Raw genomic sequence first — 15,978 nt, 5'->3', positions numbered from 1 at the left:
TATTACCCTCTTTTATTTTAGCAATATTATAATATTGTAGGAGTTTTTTAAAACTAAAGTTAGGTAGAGAAAAAAAGCTAAATGGATATTGTCTATTGAAAGTAATATACTCATAAATGCCCACAGCCATAAAATAGTTTCAAACAAATAATGAAAATATCAGAACTTATTTCCAGTGGTGAATTTTTAAGTCGCTATATATTCTAGTTGACAAAGCTAAAGACAGAAATGCCTAAATCAGACACACACACGCACCTGCCTCACTCTAACACACATATACATCCATAAAATATACAGCAGCACAGCACTAGTTTTTGCTACTTCTGTATTTGGAAGGAGACCAGAGAGAGCAAACTAAAGGTTGTCATTTATGACCTGGTCTATGGTTCAGGACAATAAATGAGGTATAGTTTAAGTATACTTATGAAATAGAGGGGCAGATCTATTTGAGATGCTATACAGCCAAAAAGCTATACAAGATTTGTGAATTGTGGTTGGCAATAAATTAAATTCAATTTATGAAGCATAAAAGGAGGAACATTATGTTAGAACACTGAGGCAAGTCTTGTGCTGGCTAGTTATCTTTAGACTGTTAAAAACATGAAATTATTTTTATTTTCTACCACCTATTCTTAGATTACCAGATGTTTGTTTACAGTTCCTTAGAATTTTGTACCTAATGTTTTCTGCCTTTGATAATACATTCTCTCTCCTAGGGTCACTTAACTCCCAAAAGTTATTGCAATCATAATACTGTGGGTGGGTTGATTAAAAGAGTCATATCTGAAAATATCATACCAAATTCATATGATCTAAATGTACATTTTTTAACATGTCATCAACTGGGATATGTCTTACAGTGATTGGCAAGGTAGTGATATTTTTCTTTTTAGTGCAGTCGTATAAAATAATTCATCTTAAAATCGATGGTGTCTTAGATTTAAAGATATATGGTGACTTACCAGCTTTGCCATCTTTATGGTCATCTACTCACTAGAGAACCTCTTTTATTGTCACTCAGTCTGAAACCTCAGGGTTTGAACCTTACAATAAATTTCCCTAGTTTCATCAGCAGAAGTGAAGTGAGTTTAGTGCAGAATGGTATAAATGATAGTACTTCTTACATCAAAATCCTTATACTTTGAACAGACACTTTATCAAGTGGCTGAGCAAACACAGCAGCTTTTGAAGTATTTGAAGAGCCATTGAATTTAAGAGTCTTCATGCCTTCACTGTTCTTTAATCTTATTAGTACATGTCTTCAGAACATGGCTCTTTCTTGGTTCAAATTTAAGGACATAGATTATAAAATAATGTTTAAAACTTCTTATCAACTTCAACCTGTTGATAGATATATCAAATACTTAGGAAGCTCTTGAATTTAAAATAAGAAGAAATCAAAATATTTTAAAATGATATCCAAATGGATAGGGATCTATTTGATCTCCTTTTTAAAAAATCTCCATAAAATTTTTATCATTCTTTCCCTGCTCTATTTTCCCAAATTGAGCAAAGTACATTCTGTATTCCCCAAACAACAGATCAAATGAACCAACTGAGCAAGAAATTGATCTAGAACAGATGCAAACCTGATATTCAGACTCCTCAAGTAACGTTAAGAATTACAGTCCTTTAGCACCAATCTTTTAAACTTAATTAAACACTAGGATATCACTTTATCCTTTTTTCTTATTTTTTTTTAATTCATGCCACATTCATTCCAGCCTCTATATGCTTAGAATCTCAAAATTAGAATTAAACAAAGAAACTGCCAACAAAAACACTCTGCCTGATTCTTGGCATAAAACAGGCATCCACTTGTGGAGAGTAGGGTAATTAAGTCTATGTTTGACCTGTGTCTACATCCCAGCTCTGCCACGAAACTTACTGTGTGCCTTTGGGTACAACTCTTCCCCTTCTAAGTGTTTCCTCAAATTGAGCATCAGATTCCCATTTGAGTACCATCAGTTGTACATACAAAAAAAACCTCATTGGTTTATATATGTCTCTCCTTTTGTACTATCCAAGTTTAACCACCACTCTTAGATTCCTGGCGGGTTTTTCTGACTTAGTCTTTCCCTTGTTCATTCTATTCTACCCTCAACCTTCAGGTTAATTTTGGTTGTTTGTTTTTGATTAGCATAACCTTTCTCACAAAGCTTCAGCGTTCTCACACTTAATTATAAAATAAATCTGAACAGTCTAGCCATCCTTCAAAGCTTTTTTGTTTATAAACTGTCAATCCTGCCTTCTCTCCTTGGCTGTACCTCTCACTGAATATTGCCTTCTGCTTTATTTATGGACATTCATATGTGTTTCTAATCTCCCCTTAACAGGCTATGACTTGCACATAAACTAAAACTACATCTTAGTCATTTTTTTAATATCTTGCACAGAGCCTCCTACATGTGTGTATTTATTAAGTGAATGGGAAAAATAATTTCTTCTACATTCCTCTAATATAAAATATAAGACATGTAATTTGGCCTTTCTTCATGAATCAGAATTGTCATCCTGAATATCAGTTTCAGAGATGTACTGAGAAGCCATAATGAGAAGGCACTCTGCTAGATGTAGTGAGGCAGCTATGAATAACAGAGACGTGGAGGTGCTGAGATGTCCTGCTAAATTTATCTACTGTGGAATTGGAAATCCTATGAAGAAGACAGTTTAAGGGTAAACTAGTTCTGAGTTATATTTTCAGAGGGATATTCTTTAGTGGCAGACAGGGCAGGGCTCTGTAGGGGTGTTGATGCTATGTGGGTCCCACGTCATGTGTGTAATCTGTGTGTGTGTCTGTGTGTACATGAGAAAGAGGGAGTGAGGGAATGCCTGAATGAGAAGAGAAAAACAAAAATCCAGATGCCCAGATAACCGTTTTAGAAATGTTTACTCTAAGCAGTGTTTGTAAAAGATGGGGTTTCCTGATTCTTAAACAATATAGTAATTTACAATTATAAAGCTCTGTCACAATCATTACTTTTAATCTAGTGTTTTAAATTGTTGGAATTTCTGGAATTAAGGGTTGTGTTTTCTAAAGGAAGTTATTGTAGTCCCTGGGTAATATAGACACAGGACTGGGTAATTCCAAAGTAGCCATGGCAGAATTTTTGCTTTAAATTATAGATCAGAGAAATAGGTCTAAACTGATGTTTTGAAACTTTATGGCTTTTCCTTTAAAGCTATAAATTATATACATTAAGTGAGTAGATTCTTACCATTTTCAGTGTGATAATCCCTTTCAATGTCAAAAATATATCGATCCTTATATAACAATTGCTCTTTCAGTATCCTTCACTGAGAAAATATATAGGCAAAAAACTTACTATAAATTCTGTGACTTTTGAAAAGCCTCTATGTCATATTAATCAAAAAAGTGCACATTCTTTGAAATATAGTACCAAATGGGTATAAGAACACATTATTTAGTCTTCACACAGGTATATATAGAATCCCAGGCCCTTATAATAAGGTAATTACTTATTCTGTGAGACTCTTATGATAACACAATGGCCAGTGACCATCCACCCACAGGTCGGGAATCAGTGCTTTTCATGATATGTTTCCTTTCTTCAGTCACTACTACCCATAATCTATGTTGTTAACCAATAACTTAATAATTGAGAAAGTATTTCTGAACGGATGTATTTCTGAAGGTGTTTCAGAATGGATTCTAGGTCTTTATTCTCTAAACTGTATTGTACTCTTTTTGTTTTTGTTTAATGCTTTTTGAAGATTCTTGCAAGTATTTAATGAACTAGGATGAAGAACAAAAGCTAAGCTTCTCTTTTAGTAGTTCCTTTCATACCACTGGGCTTCATTTATTTACCATGTCTCTAATGATTTGTTCTCACTATCCTGTCCCTATTTCTCCAGTAAATAAATCACATGCTCAAATCCTGTGAGTATGTTTAGAATGTGCTTGTGCCCTGTAGTCACCTTTTGAACTCAGTCTTTGTCCCTTTCCCTCTGCTTTAAGCTCATTAACATGCTGATTGTTAGTCTAGATTTGCATTCGAGTAGACTGACCTGGATTGACTGAAATGGAGTCACCACTCCCAGCAAAATTCCTATGGTGCAACTATCTGCATCTCTTAAACAAAGGTCTAGGAATGAAAATGATAGTCATAGCTTCTTATCCCCATGTACTTTAAATGTGATAGCTTTTGCTGTAATAAAAATATACAAACATTTCTGAGATTAAATACCAGGAAAATGCAAAGCACCTAGGCACCCATCTGTCTCCCTCCTTAAGCTAGAAGAAACTTAAATTTCTAAGTATCCATGTATATTTACTTGTAGATTTTTTAACCAAGTATTTCTAGGCATTCTGATATAAATTTGAACATAGTAACCATAGCTGTTCTTTTGTTATAAATACAATACTCAGTCAACTCAGTCAGTTCAGTTTAGTTGCTCAGTTGTGTCCAACTCTTTGCGACCCCATGGACTGCAGTGCGCCAGACCTCCCTGTCCATCACCAACTCCCAGAGTTTACTCAAACTCATGTCCATTGAGTTGGTGATGCCATCCAACCATCTCATCCTTTGCCGTCCCCTTCTGCTCCTGCCTTCAATCTTTCCCAGCATCAGGGTTTTTTCAAATGAGTCAGCTCTTCGCATTAGGGGGCCAAAGTATTGGCATTTCAGTTCAGCATCAGTTCTTCCAATGAACATTCAGAACTGATTTCCTTTACGATAGATTGGTTGGATCTCCTTGCAGTCCAAGGGACTCTCAAGAGTTTTCTCCAACACCACAGTTCAGAAGCATCAATTCTTTAAACCAGCACTCAGCTTTCTTTATAGTCCAACTCTCACATCCGTACATGACTACTGGAAAAACAATAGCCTTGACTAGATGGACTTTTGTTGGCAAAGTAATGTCTCGGCTTTTTAATATTCTATGTTGGTCATAACTTTTCTTCCAAGGAGCAAGTGTCTTTTAATTTCATGGCTGCAATCACCATCTGCAGTGATTTTAGAGCCCCCCAAAATAAAGTCAGCCACTGTTTCCCCATCTATTTGCCATGAAGTGATGGGACCAGATGCCATGGTCTTAGTTTTCTGCATGTTGAGCTTTAAGCCAATTTTTCACTCTCCTCTTTCACTTTCATCAAGAGGCTCTTTAGTTCTGCTTTACTTTCTGCCATAAGGGTGGTGTCATCAGCATATCTGAGGTTATTGATGTATCTCCCGGCAATCTTGATTCCAGCTTGTGCTTCATCCAGCCCAGCGTTTCTTATAATGTACTCTGCATATAAGTTAAATAAATACAATACTGCTGCTGCTACTGCTAAGTCGCTTCAGTCGTGTCCGACTCTGTGCGACCCCATAGATGGCAGCCCACCAGGCTCCCCTGTCCCTGGGATTCTCCAGGCAAGAACACTGGAGTGGGTTGCCATTTCCTTCTCCAATGCATGAAAGTGAAAAGTGAAAGTGAAGTCACTCAGTTGTGTCCGACTCTTAGCGACCCCATACAAATAGTTCATTGTGAAAAATCGGGTGTTAAATTGTAGCAGATCACATGATTACAGCATGAATTCTGTGGCATAATGGACAGTATGTTTACATGATCTTGTGCATTAATAGAAGCATGTGTCTGTAACCAAGGGTGCTTGGTCTTCAGAACACACGGGCACCCTTAGTTCACTTCTCTGTTCCTCACTTTGTCAACCAGGATCTAGCAAACTAGAATGAATTCAGAGACGGGAAAAGAGAAACAGCCATATCAAGTGAGAAATGATCGAAGGTTCTCGGATTCTATTTAACAAGTATTTAGTAATATATGTAGAGGATCAATGGAGATAGCATAGCTATTAAATATTTGAAAGCTACTGTATTTTGAACTTATTCTTTATGGCTTTTCTGGGTGGAAAAAGTTTTCACAAAATCAAAATTCTGCTCAATATGGAGAAGAATTTCTAAAAAATGGAATTGGTTGGTTGCAGAAAGAAGAAAGTAGATTCTTCACTAATAGGTATAGATGATCATGTGCCAAGCTGTGATAAAAGGATAACAAAGGTCCCGTGGGTGTGTGGACTAGATAGCCTACAGAGCCCCTTTCAAACATGAGAAGCTGAAATAGTAGAGAAGAAATGAGAACATTCCACAAATCATCATTTAACATTGTTCAGAATACTTGCTACTAAATCCTGTCTCAGACATATTATGTAATGTCTCATTCAACTCCTGAACTGTTGTAATTCCTTAAGAGCTGTACGTACAAAATTGTGCTCGATTCAGATGCAGCAGAATACGGAGGACACAAGAGACTGGACCACAATACCGAATTCTTCTCTGAACCTTTTGAACATAATAACTGTCCCTGTTCTCTTTTGGTAAGTAAGGTTTTAAGGTATTTTCATTTCATTTAAATTTATTCTGTATTTTCAAAGTGATGCCTTTTTGTCCAAGAAAACAACTCTTCAGCAAGTAAGCAACATGGAAACAAGGCAGGGAGTAGGGAAGGGGTATTGATGGCACTAAGGAAACATGCAACGTGTGGTGCTGGACCCACTGGGTTTTGGAAAACCAAATAGTAAAGGATATTTAGCAGACAGTTGGGGAAATTTGAATATTAATAGGATTAAAAATTATTTCTCAAGACATAAGAGGAAGCCAGGTTTTAGCTTTCCTTCTATTATATTTCTAACTTTTCTACAACAATTTCCTTTTCTTCTGTTCTTGCAGCTTTCTGTGTTATGGACTATCAAATAAAGTTTCATTTTAAACATCTTAAAAGAATCTGTATATACCTTTTTTTTTCTTTCATGTAGTCATTAAAGACTGTGAATTCACTCTAGTTATAGAATTCTCTGGTTTCTTTGTATTACTGAGGAGAGTGTTGTTTTATATTAACTAAATTTCACTTTGTGAGGTTGACACAATGACAGGATACTGCTTTAAACTACTAAATTGAATTTCTTTTTAAAATGTAGACTAAAATTTTGCCATTTACAACAATATGGATGGATCTGGAGGGTATTATGCTTAATGAAAGAAGTCAGAGAAAGACAGATACTATTTGTGATCGCTTATATGTGGAATCTAAAAAATAAACAAGTGAATATAACAAAACAGAAATCGAGTCACAGATATAAAGAATAAACTAGTGGTTACCAGTGGGGATAAGGAAGGGGTAGCAACAGGACAGAGTTAGGGATTAAGAGGTACAAAATACTATTTATGAAGTAAATAAGCTGCACAGATATATTGTACAGCACAGAAAATATAGCCAATATTTTATAACTATGAATGGAGTATAATGTATAAAAAGATCTGAATCATGCCGTATACCTGAAACTATATTTCAATAAAAAAAATTGTAATGTAGAATTTAGAAATTCTGCATAGGTGGAGAAATTCTTCATTTATGGCCAAGTCCACATCTGTATTATACATGTTTCACTTTCTGTGACTAGTCAAGTATCCCTCTCTTTCTTTCTCATCCCTCTTCTACCTGTCTGTCTCAGTGCAGTTTTTTTTCTGCTTGTTTCACAAGGAGAGGACTTGGATTAAGATTTGTTTCATGTATGTAAGGCCAAGGTGTATCCCATAATGTATAGTTTTATCATTGCTGTTTAATTCTTTCATTAAAAAAAAAAATTAGGTAAATATCAAACATGAGAATCTGTATGATACCCCTTGCTCCGCCCTTTTGCTACTATATTCCCACCTCCCAGGATGGTGACAGCACCTTACTTTGTAAGCTGCTGTTATATATGTCAAAGACAGCAGCATGAAATAAAAGAGCAGAGATGAATAAGATTAAATTGTTGATGATCAGCTCTGAGCAAAGCCAATAGCCTTTGGAGACCTAAGTGTTACCCTCGGTGTGTGTGTAGGGTGGTGGTATTGATGCTGATGTTGATGTGGCTTTAGATGGAAACACAAATTTATATGTATTTTCAAGAGGGAGGGCTCACAGGTGCTAGCAGGTTCTTTCTTCACAGAATGCTTGCTGTGGTTGTCAGAACATTCAGTTTTGACATGTAAAATAAGACTGATAAAAATAGTTTCTGAAATGAATGAGAAAATAATTTTAAAGCTCTGAAATAACTAAAGAGTTAGAGGCCCCTGAGGGGTTAGGGAAGGTGACCGAGCTCATGAGGAGGGGTCATGGAGAAGCAGCACCCAACTGTGATAAAGCCAAACTTGAACCAGTTGATATAGACTGAAAGGAATTTGAAATTTCAGCCAGCAAATAGGTTACATAGCTAACTTTCCTAAAGGTTCATGTAGCCAAAGAGGTTTATGTTGGTGAAGGAAGCCTGGTAATACAGGGAAAAGATCACAAAATGTCATGGCAGGGGCTTTGGGGTTAAGTCGCCAGTCCGCCACTTATGAATACCAGCTATGAGAACTTGAGTAATTTGACCTTTTTGTGCCTGAGTTTGCCTAAGGATTAATAATAGTATCCTGCCTACAGCAAGAGATTCTTAGGTATAAATTCATTAACACAGCCAAGTTTTGGGGAAACTGCAAAATGCTGCTGTACATATATTTTTAAATTATTATTGTCATGGCTGTTCAATATTTATTTAGGTATTCTAAGCGTGCCAAGACACTAGATGCTTTGAGGACATTCTCCCAACTTTGGAGAAATTATCGTCTTAGGCGAGGGCTTGCAATCTTTGAGGCTGGGCAGAAAATATCTTGACATCCTTTTGATTTTTTAAGGGCAAAGATATTCTGTCATAATTAAAACAAGCCAAGTAACCAGTGGCAGCCACAGACAGGAGATTACTTTTCAAGCACTAATTAAATTGATCTTGCAAATATGGACTGTGCAGTTCTAAATGAGCTGATGGAATGGAGAATGTCACATAAGTCTCCATAACAGGTAGAGAGATACAGCCGTGCAAGCATATGAGAAATAGAGCAGAGCTTAACTACCACCTGTGATAGAATTCTGATCCCACTGGGTCAGGAGGTAAATAGTAGTTCTATCTTCCCAGCAGCAGCATCTTGTTTTTGATGACTACAGGTGCTTTAGGAATAACTCATTTTAAATAAATCTTTAGATTCCAAATGAAATGATCATGGGTTTTAATGTAAAAAATAAGGCACCTGGAAAATTAACTGCACTACAATTTAAAAAAAAAAGGGGTTGGTGGTTAGGGATGATTTCTTAAGCAAGGTGTGGGTACATAAAATAGTCATAGTATTCATTATGGTATTGTGATTTTTGAATAATTTATATTAATGCAATGTAATAATTCTTTTTTATAAAATAAGGGGGCCCCAGTAGACCAGAAAATCCAATAAAACAAATTCCTTCTTACCTGAGTTATCTTTTGAAGATTCAAATATACATCTAGTATAAGAATGTCTCATTATAACAGAACTCTTTATTGAACTGATGGATAATGTGCTGGGATCCAGTCAGGTTTTAGGTCTCTTTTGACCTGCCTTCTGCCTCCCACATGCCTAGAATAAAGAGGGAAGGGGAGACAAAAATGTAACTTTTCCAGGAAATTTCTGTCCATCACAACTAGCACACTGTATTTGCCAAAGCTTAATTTGCAAGCTCAGTAATCCAAAGGATCTGCTGAATAAGTGTCAAATCTGTTTTCAAAGATAGCAACAAACAGAACTCAAAGGAATCTTAAAATAGCCATACATGCTGCAGCTTCAGCAGGTACCACCCCGGCATCTTCTTGATGTGCTCCATCAGTTAAAACTGTGAAACCAGAGAACTGCATGTGTACTGCTGCTGAAATGTATATGCTAAGGTTGGAGTATCTCACAAATGCCAAGAAGCTATAAGGCAGAACCTTTCCATTCTGCTTTACTGGCAGTTTTTGGAAACTCCATTTTAGCATAATGATTTCTCTGCATTTTAGCTTCTGATATAGGAACTTATATTTAACCCGTAACTTCATCAGTAAACCAGGAGGGGCGAGGGCGCTTTCTTTTTCTTTTCTGATTCATAAATTCAGACTCCATGGCACAAATGAAAGCACAGAGATGATTGAACCTGAAATAAATTAGATTGCTTTACAATAACTTAAGTAGTCTTAATGGTGAAAGGTGAATAAAGCAATACTTTTAGCATCTATTACTTTGCCAGTAAATCTCCTTAATCTTAAGAAATAGATTTGTTTACTTCCATTCTAAATTTGGTGATTCAAAGGTAGATTTTTAGTTTAAATAGGGTGTTTGACATAGATGTATCTTTTTTATTGCCCCTCAGTTGTAGGCATTGAAAATATAAATTAAGTTGAGAAATGTTTTTTGCTCTACCAAGAATTATGAAAATGTTTAGCTTTTTTAAAAACAAATCAATTTTAATTCATAAAGTTTTCTCTTTTTCATATTTCTAAATATGTATTTCTACACAGAAATATTCACTAGATCACTTTTCTCTTAGCCTAATGCAAAATAATGAATTATAATGTTTTTTCCTCAGAAAATATTTTATAAATTAAAGGATATATGTGAAAATTAAAATTATTTTATGTCATCTTTATTTTTCAAAATAATTTGTGATAAACATATATGTAGATTGTTAAGATCTAATGCCCTTTTCAACAAATGCTGTTTTCACTATGATTTATACAGTTGCTAACTTTACAATTTATAAGAACATTTTAAAATTTGCCTTTTAAGTATTTTTATTGAAAATTATTTTTAAGTTTGCTGTTTCTAAATTTTTGATAACCTGTTTTCAAAAACCATGTAATTAATATTTGTAAATCAATTTTGACCCAAGAACAACATAATACTTTGCTTAGATGGCATAATATAGTAGATCATTGTATGATCAGTTTCTGTTGGTTTTTTTTTTTTCAATCCATAGTAATAGTTGGTGTAGTGATTAAGTCATTATGTAGTCAAAATAACTGGGTAGATGGCATGCATTTTGACTCTCTTAATAAATGAACCAGATTACGCTGTGGCATTCTGATTCCTTGTGAAGAACAGAGTACAAAGACAGCTAGAAAAAATAAAATTCATGACTTTACATTACACTGTCTCATATGTTCTTACTGTATGTTCCTAGCTCCAAAATGTTCATGGCTTAGTGACTAGTAACGGGCATGGTGAATATGTTTATCAGCATATACTATCTGTGATGTGTATACTAAATGGTGTCTGTATACATAAGCTTAAATATGAGATATTCATATTTAAATATAAGCAGTTATATTTAAATCTACTTAAAATATGTTCATATTTCTTTTGCTATTGGAATCAAAACTATTTATAGAATTAAAATTGTAAATTGAGATTTACAGAAGCCAATACTTAGCACTAAATTATAGAGCCCCAAATTGTTTATGTTGTAATTGTCTCATCATAAGAATTAGCTCTTATTATCTTAAGTCTTTTAGTATAATTGGTAGTCATTTCCTAACTACTAAGAACATTGATTTGTATATGCAGAACTCTAATAAAGAAGAAAACTCCAAAATTCATAAATAGCCATAGTTAAAAAAAAATTTCTTGCTTGGGGAAATTTTTTCATATTGCCGATACTGCAAGGGCTCTGAAGCAACATGAACACATTCTGGTAATTAACACTGCAGTGAAAAAGTATAATTACACAATATTCCTGTTAATGATATTGTACAATTATCAACCAATGGTTTTTGAGCATATAGTATTAAGCGGCCTCGAAGTGTGACTGGAATTGGTAATCATAAAGGTCCTTACATAAAATGGCCATCATCATTTAGAGAGAATTCTTAGCGCATTTTTGAACAATTAAATGCCAAAAGAGGAAATGCAGTGCATTCATTGCAAACCTTGAATTCTTACATCACCCTCTTTGTTTTACTCTTAAATTTGGGCTAGCTAAAATACCAGAGATCACAGACAGTAAGATTGCTTCTAAATTATCAGCTTATAGTTATTCATATTTCATTAATTAAATCAGTATGAGGTAATAAAATCAGGGTGGATACCGAAACGGTAAGATGCAGAACGAGAGTGAGGCAGCGTCCGGGTTTATCCTGGCCACACTGAGCAGGGGCCCGCCACTCCTTGTCCTAGGCCTGACACGTGCTTTACCGCTTCTTTCTCAGGAGACTTGGGCCAATCAGAATCTCTTTATCTGCATATAGGGTCAAAGATACCAGAGAAATATTTTTAAGGTAAACAGAACTGAAATCCTTTTCTTCAGTCTCCCATGCTACTGAGATATTTAAATCAGTGTTCGGTTTTAACACTTCAGAACCATTCTGATTATAACCCGCTGTCCCACTGACTGCTTACACCTAGTTACTATGACTCCCTAAACTAAACAGATGGAGTAAGGCAGAACAGGTATCTCTCTCTTTTTTTAAATTTTTTGACTCTGACATGTGGCATCTTAGTTACACAACCAGGGATGGAACCTACACCCCATGCATTGGAAGCACAGAGTCTTAACCACTGAAATGCCAGGGAAGTCCCAGAACTGCTCTCTCTTGATTCATGCCTGTTTTGAGAAGACTTGGAATTGACTGAATCTGACTGTTGGTTTCTTTGATTTCTCCTCTCTGGCTTTGGTCTGTGTTGCTTTAGACTGTAGCGTCATTGTGGGAATAGGCCATAGTTTGCACTTGATCTGTCTGGACCCCTGGGTATAGTCCTGCCTTTGTTCATGGGTAGCTCCAGCTTTCTTTTGTTGAGCCAATCTTATAACAGCTTACCTATCACTGTCAAAAAGAAAATATTGAATGGAAGAGATATTAGCCATTAAATCATGATGTGGTTTAAAAGCTATATGACATTAAAAACAATGTGTAAATTGTAGGGAAACTGATTATGGCATTGAAATACACAGTTCCCCACACTTAATGAACACAAGGATATAATATTTATCTTTTGGACGTTAAGTACTGGATTGCATACCAGTCTGAGACAGTGAGGAACCCAGTAAACTGTTAGCTTGTGTGACATTTTTCTCAGATGACAGTGCTAAGTCACTGTTACTTTTAATTCAAGATTAGAAAAACCGTTCTCTAGTTATTGCATTCATAATATAAATTTTTCAAAATTCCATCATTTAAAAACTGCTTTAATCATTAATATTCAAAATTAACTGTATTGATGTATCTGATTTTTTAAAAACAGTTGTAAGATGTCTTTATCACAGCAACCTTGTGGGAAAATGTTGTGTTCATTTGCTGACTTGAGATACACTGGGCATACAGTGGTCTCAGTCAGTGAAAATCAGCTGTTCTGTTCTTTATTTTTTTTCCCTAAAGCTCTGTGTTGTTGTTTTTTTTCCCCATCTTTCATTCTAGTTCTAAACTATAAAAGTCTTTCTCTTTTTTCTTTTAAATCATTGGTCAAGTTTTCAGTTAAAGTAGCTGAAAATTGTACCTTATTCACAAATTCAGAAATGGAGAGATACTCTCACAATGATGACAGCAATATGTAATATTACTTTTACTGTCTGCTTTGTTAATAGTAATTAATCCCTTATGTGTAAAATAGCATACAGTTAAGCATCAAGCAGTTCAAATCACTTCTCAGTTTTATAAAAATTATTTTAGATGCAAATATATTAAAGAATATCTTGTGAAATATACACATATTGATCCCACAATTACTTATTCCTTTATTCATTCTTTTATTTAGTCATCACTGGCACCTACTAAAAGTTAGAAATATGAAGACATATGGCCTCCACCCTGGTAAACCTAATAGTCTAGTGGGAAGAGTTGATCATAAACTTGAAAAAAAAAAATTACAAAGTGTGTTAAATGTTCAGATAGAAGAAAAATGGTGCTGTGATAGAAAATGAAATGGAGGCACTATCAGATCTAGAGTTGTCAAAGGACACCTCTCCATGGAGTTGGGGTTTTTCAAGATCTAAGAGATAAGGAACTAGCCCAGGAAAGAGTGTTCTGAACAGGGGACCAGGCAGAGGCCAAGATCGCTAGGAAGGAGGGGAAGGATGTGGTGTGTTCAAGGACCCGCAAGGCTCTGTGGCCAGAGCTGGTAAAGGGAGAAGGGATAAGTGAAGAGCATGTCTGAGAGGGGAGTTGCACATATGCAAGAAGGAGCTGAGTCAGGACTCTGCAGGGCATGCAAAGAAGTGGATTGCACCTTCAATCAGTGGCAAGCCTCTTGACTGATTTAAATTGGGGCAGGGATTAAAATACACATAAGATAACCTTATACTATTACCGTTAAGGTTTTGTTCCTAAAATGACAGGAGAAACACAAACCAGAAAGATAATAAGTGTCCTGACTTGACCAGTCTTTAGTATGTTACTTTTATTTACCTGACTAGACTAACGATGTGACCTGGAGGGCAGCCTGCCTTCACCACCTGCTAGTTCGGAACCAGAGCCGCCAAGGAGGTTTCTGTCCTTTGTGTCTGGGGAGCATCGGTTTTTGTAAAGCGTATGGAGCCCTCTAGCGGTGATCGTTTTAAAGGCGTCTTAATGCCAGAACTGTCGAATAGAGCCTTCTCAGAGCCAGTAGAATTGTAAAGGGAGCTGTAATATCATGCTTTGATATGATATCAAGTCGCTTTGATACGATATCAAGCCCAGTGTTTCTTTCAAATGCACTGACACGACTGTGTTGATATAGGTGTACATTCCAAACCGAGTGGCCCTCATCCTTCGCAATGTGGACCTGCCCAACTGAAGAGATCTGATTTCAGCTCCCGCAGAGGAAGACCTGTGCTTTGTTTTCCCACGCTCACTGTCCCAGAACTTGTAATGTGTAAGCTTTTCAAAATATATTTGTCTAGCCGAAATGTCCGATGTCTGAAATTCAGTATTGGTTTATGAAAATGAATGTCAAACTTTATTCTTTAAAGAGTAGAAGGGGACATGTTTTTGAAATTTTAGCAATCCTAGACTACATTGTCCAGCCATCTGAACAGCTAGGATCCTTGAAGTCTTGTATATCATGTCTTTAAAGAATTTTGCCTTACAGCCCAATTATTTAATCCTTTTAAGTTCAAATTTGAATCATGTATCCATGTTTATTTCTGTTGAATGTATACAGTATTTTTTTCTAAGGCAAATATTTGGTGACTTTATTTGTTCTGGTTATCTCTTGGTCTAAATTACAAGACACTAGAGATTGTTACTTTCCTTTTTCAAAGTGTGTTTAGAAATACTGTAATAAACATATAGTAATATATAAAACAAAGAATTGTGTCAAATATAAAAGTTGTTGCTTATGAACCCATCCATGCCTTATTTTGCATAAGTTTTATCTTGTCTCTATTTCATTTAATATCTTGGTAGATGCTAGTATCTTCATTTCTGAAGGCTTGACTTGGTAACTGTAACATTTCAGAAAACATCTTTTACTTTCAACCAATAAAAAAAATATTGCACAGTTGTCTCTGCTAATGTTTATTTTACTGTGATGTTATGGAATTTTTTAGAGTGAAATTTAAATGCCTATCTCAGCTCTGAGACCTTCCTCACACTTATGCACATATGCATGATGGACTAGGTGTGGGAGTTAATACTTTTTTTTTCTTTAGGTACTATTTTATAACTTGAAATTATATCAACCAACTCAGATATCTAAGCTCCTCTCCAACTCTAAACCTGAACACTTTTAGAAGCTGAGTTAACTGCTTCGACAGTTAATAGTGAGATACTCCATCATGAAATTGCCCCTTGGTATATGAAATAGCAGGCCACAAATGTGTAATCACTGATATGTAATCCATTTGTAACTGAGAAATTATGATGGGGTCGCTAGGAGTCGGGCACGACTGAGCGACTTCACTTTCACTTTTCACTTTCATGCATTGGAGAAGGAAGTGGCAACCCACTCCAGTATTCTTGCCTGGAGAATCCCAGGGAAAGAGGAGCCTAGTGGCCTGCTATCTATGGGGTCGCACAGAGTCAGACACGACTGAAGCGACTTAGCAGCAGCAGCAGCATGAAACATAAAGTATTTGTCACCTTTCTAAAGATTTAATATTTTCCTTTACGTTAATACTGACTGCTGCTTTGTTTTTAGCCTGATTATAGTGACTAATAAGGAGTACATGAAAGTCTTTCTC

At 35.7% G+C, this 15,978-nt stretch overlaps 1 protein-coding gene across 1 annotated transcript in view; it reads left to right on the top strand.

Annotated features, from left to right (window-relative positions):
• Positions 1–15,299, top strand: part of GBE1 (1,4-alpha-glucan branching enzyme 1) — a 314,187-nt gene extending 298,888 nt beyond the window's left edge. Inside the window, exons 15-16 of the mRNA XM_070367825.1 lie at positions 6,220–6,337; positions 14,535–15,299. Of these exons, the coding sequence (XP_070223926.1) occupies positions 6,220–6,337; positions 14,535–14,591 (175 nt within the window). The 3' untranslated portion in view covers positions 14,592–15,299. The remainder of the gene's footprint in view (positions 1–6,219; positions 6,338–14,534) is intronic.
• The last annotated feature ends 679 nt before the right edge of the window (positions 15,300–15,978 follow it).

Source organism: Bos mutus, chromosome 1 (assembly GCF_027580195.1).
Source record: "Bos mutus isolate GX-2022 chromosome 1, NWIPB_WYAK_1.1, whole genome shotgun sequence".
NCBI classification, from domain to species: domain Eukaryota; kingdom Metazoa; phylum Chordata; class Mammalia; order Artiodactyla; family Bovidae; genus Bos; species Bos mutus.
The sequence above is the reverse complement of the archived record's forward strand: the minus strand, read 5'-3'. Positions and strand labels throughout refer to the sequence as shown.